At 39.9% G+C, this 1,840-nt stretch overlaps 1 protein-coding gene across 1 annotated transcript; it reads right to left on the bottom strand.

Annotated features, from left to right (window-relative positions):
* Nucleotides 1-23: 23 nt before the first annotated feature.
* Nucleotides 24-1,128, bottom strand: LOC118755650 (peritrophin-48-like; the record flags this gene model as incomplete). Its single annotated transcript, XM_036490476.1, has 3 exons — nt 1,122-1,128; nt 780-1,042; nt 24-695 (listed from the first exon to the last, which is right to left on the bottom strand). Coding segments are annotated over exons 1-3 (942 nt in total), but the record flags the coding sequence as incomplete, so codon positions are not given.
* Nucleotides 1,129-1,840: the final 712 nt, after the last annotated feature.

Below are 1,840 nucleotides of genomic sequence, written 5' to 3'. Positions count from 1 at the left end.
CATACAGTGGTAGTTGTTGTAACTTCCGGACATGCAGTAGTAGTTGTGACTTGTGGACATTCAGTGGTAGTTGTAGTGGCTTCAGTGCATTCTGTTGATGAAGAAGATTCCGTGCTTTCTTCGGTACACTCAGTCGACGAGATTGTGGTTTCTGTGGTTGGGAACTCTGTTGTGGTTTCATCTGATGGACACTCTCCAGGTATACATGCATCCACAGACCAATCGAAATAGCTACCTTGCGGACAGTCCTGCTTAACAGGTTTATCGGCAGAGCACACATAATAACTGTGGCAATCATTTACGTCCTTGACAAATTCGCCATCCTTTTTTCCAACGCACAAATTCTCCCAACATTGCTCGCCAGTTGGATCTGGTTCGCATGCACTACTGGAACTATTGAAATAACTGCTGCTGCCACAATCTTGTGCAGTCGCCTCTCCGCCAGAGCAAACATAGAAAGAAATGCATGAAGAAGCATCCGGCAAATAAGTACCATCGGTTTTATTAATGCACTTATTTTGCCAGCACTCGGACTCAGTGTCAGGTATGCAATTAGAAGTTGTAGCATTGAAGCGACTGCCGGCGTCACAATCCTGAGGATATGCTTCGTTATTATTGCAAATGTAAAAGTTGCGACAATATCCTGATTGGGCAAGGTACGCGCCAGAAACCTCATTAGCGCATGGATTTAATACCTGGAAATAAATGAGAGGAGCCGCGTACAACCGTATTCATAACTTTTTTTTGTCACATTAGTTACGCATCATTTCAGAACTCACCCCGTCCAAAGGTGTTGCTAGAGTTAGTTTACATAAACCCTTCCTATTCGTTGAACACTTGCCGATCCTGGCATTGTAGACTTTGCCTTCGGCGCAAACTACTTCCCGCTTTACACTCTTATTTGTGCAACGGTAGTAGCGAGTACAATCAGTGGGATTGGCCCAGTGTAGTGCCAACTTTCTAATTTTACGGTACTTACACTCGGGATCTGCGGCACTGCAAATTGCGATAGTCACCAGCGCAACCACAGTGAGCAGCGTAACTACGAAATTTTCGAAAGGGAAATTTAAATTTAAATCTGCTCACAAATACGACAAGAGGTGTAAATAACTGGTAATTACCTTTCATTGCGGTAGCTGTGATTTTCAGTTGTCCTTACTTGGTGTAGTCCTTTATTTTTGCTTGGCCTGCTCTATTATTAGATCCACATCAAAGACTGAAGCAAGACTCCGCTTCATTTACCTCATTTTTAGACCATTTTATACTTAGGCTTTCTGACAAGGCCCAAACACGACAGTACACATTTTTAAAGCTTGTTACTACAGTAATTTTACTTGTTTGGAATTTATCTTAATTTTTGATCATGTCCGTACAAGTGTTTCTTAATTGATTTTCACCTTTGTAGCATTTCTAAGAACGATATTTTTACATGTATCGTACATACATATGTATGTAATGATGTGGAAAACCACACCTTAATGTGCACTTGACACTGATCTTTCACTCATTTGCTGTTGGCATTGATATACATAGATAAATATGCACACATATACATATGTATGTATGTACATTAGGACGGGTCAATTTGTATGGGAAATATTTTCGACTATGCGCGCAATGTTGCCAGAATATTTTTGTACCCCATCCCTACATCGGGCCGCAGTTATCCCCAAAAAATCCCCATTTTTCTTTTAAATCCCCATTTAAATCCCCTTTAGTAAGGAATAAAAAAGCAGGTATTCACATTTGTGTTAGATCATTTTAATCCAGTTTTAATTTTAACACAGTTTTCATTATATTACAGTTTTGAATACTTTTCTCTACACATTTTTACAAATTT

This window comes from Rhagoletis pomonella, unplaced genomic scaffold, assembly GCF_013731165.1.
Source record: "Rhagoletis pomonella isolate Grant_MI unplaced genomic scaffold, Rhpom_1.0 Rhpom_scaffold_06941, whole genome shotgun sequence".
Classification (NCBI taxonomy): Eukaryota; Metazoa; Arthropoda; class Insecta; order Diptera; family Tephritidae; genus Rhagoletis; species Rhagoletis pomonella.
The sequence above is the reverse complement of the archived record's forward strand: the minus strand, read 5'-3'. Positions and strand labels throughout refer to the sequence as shown.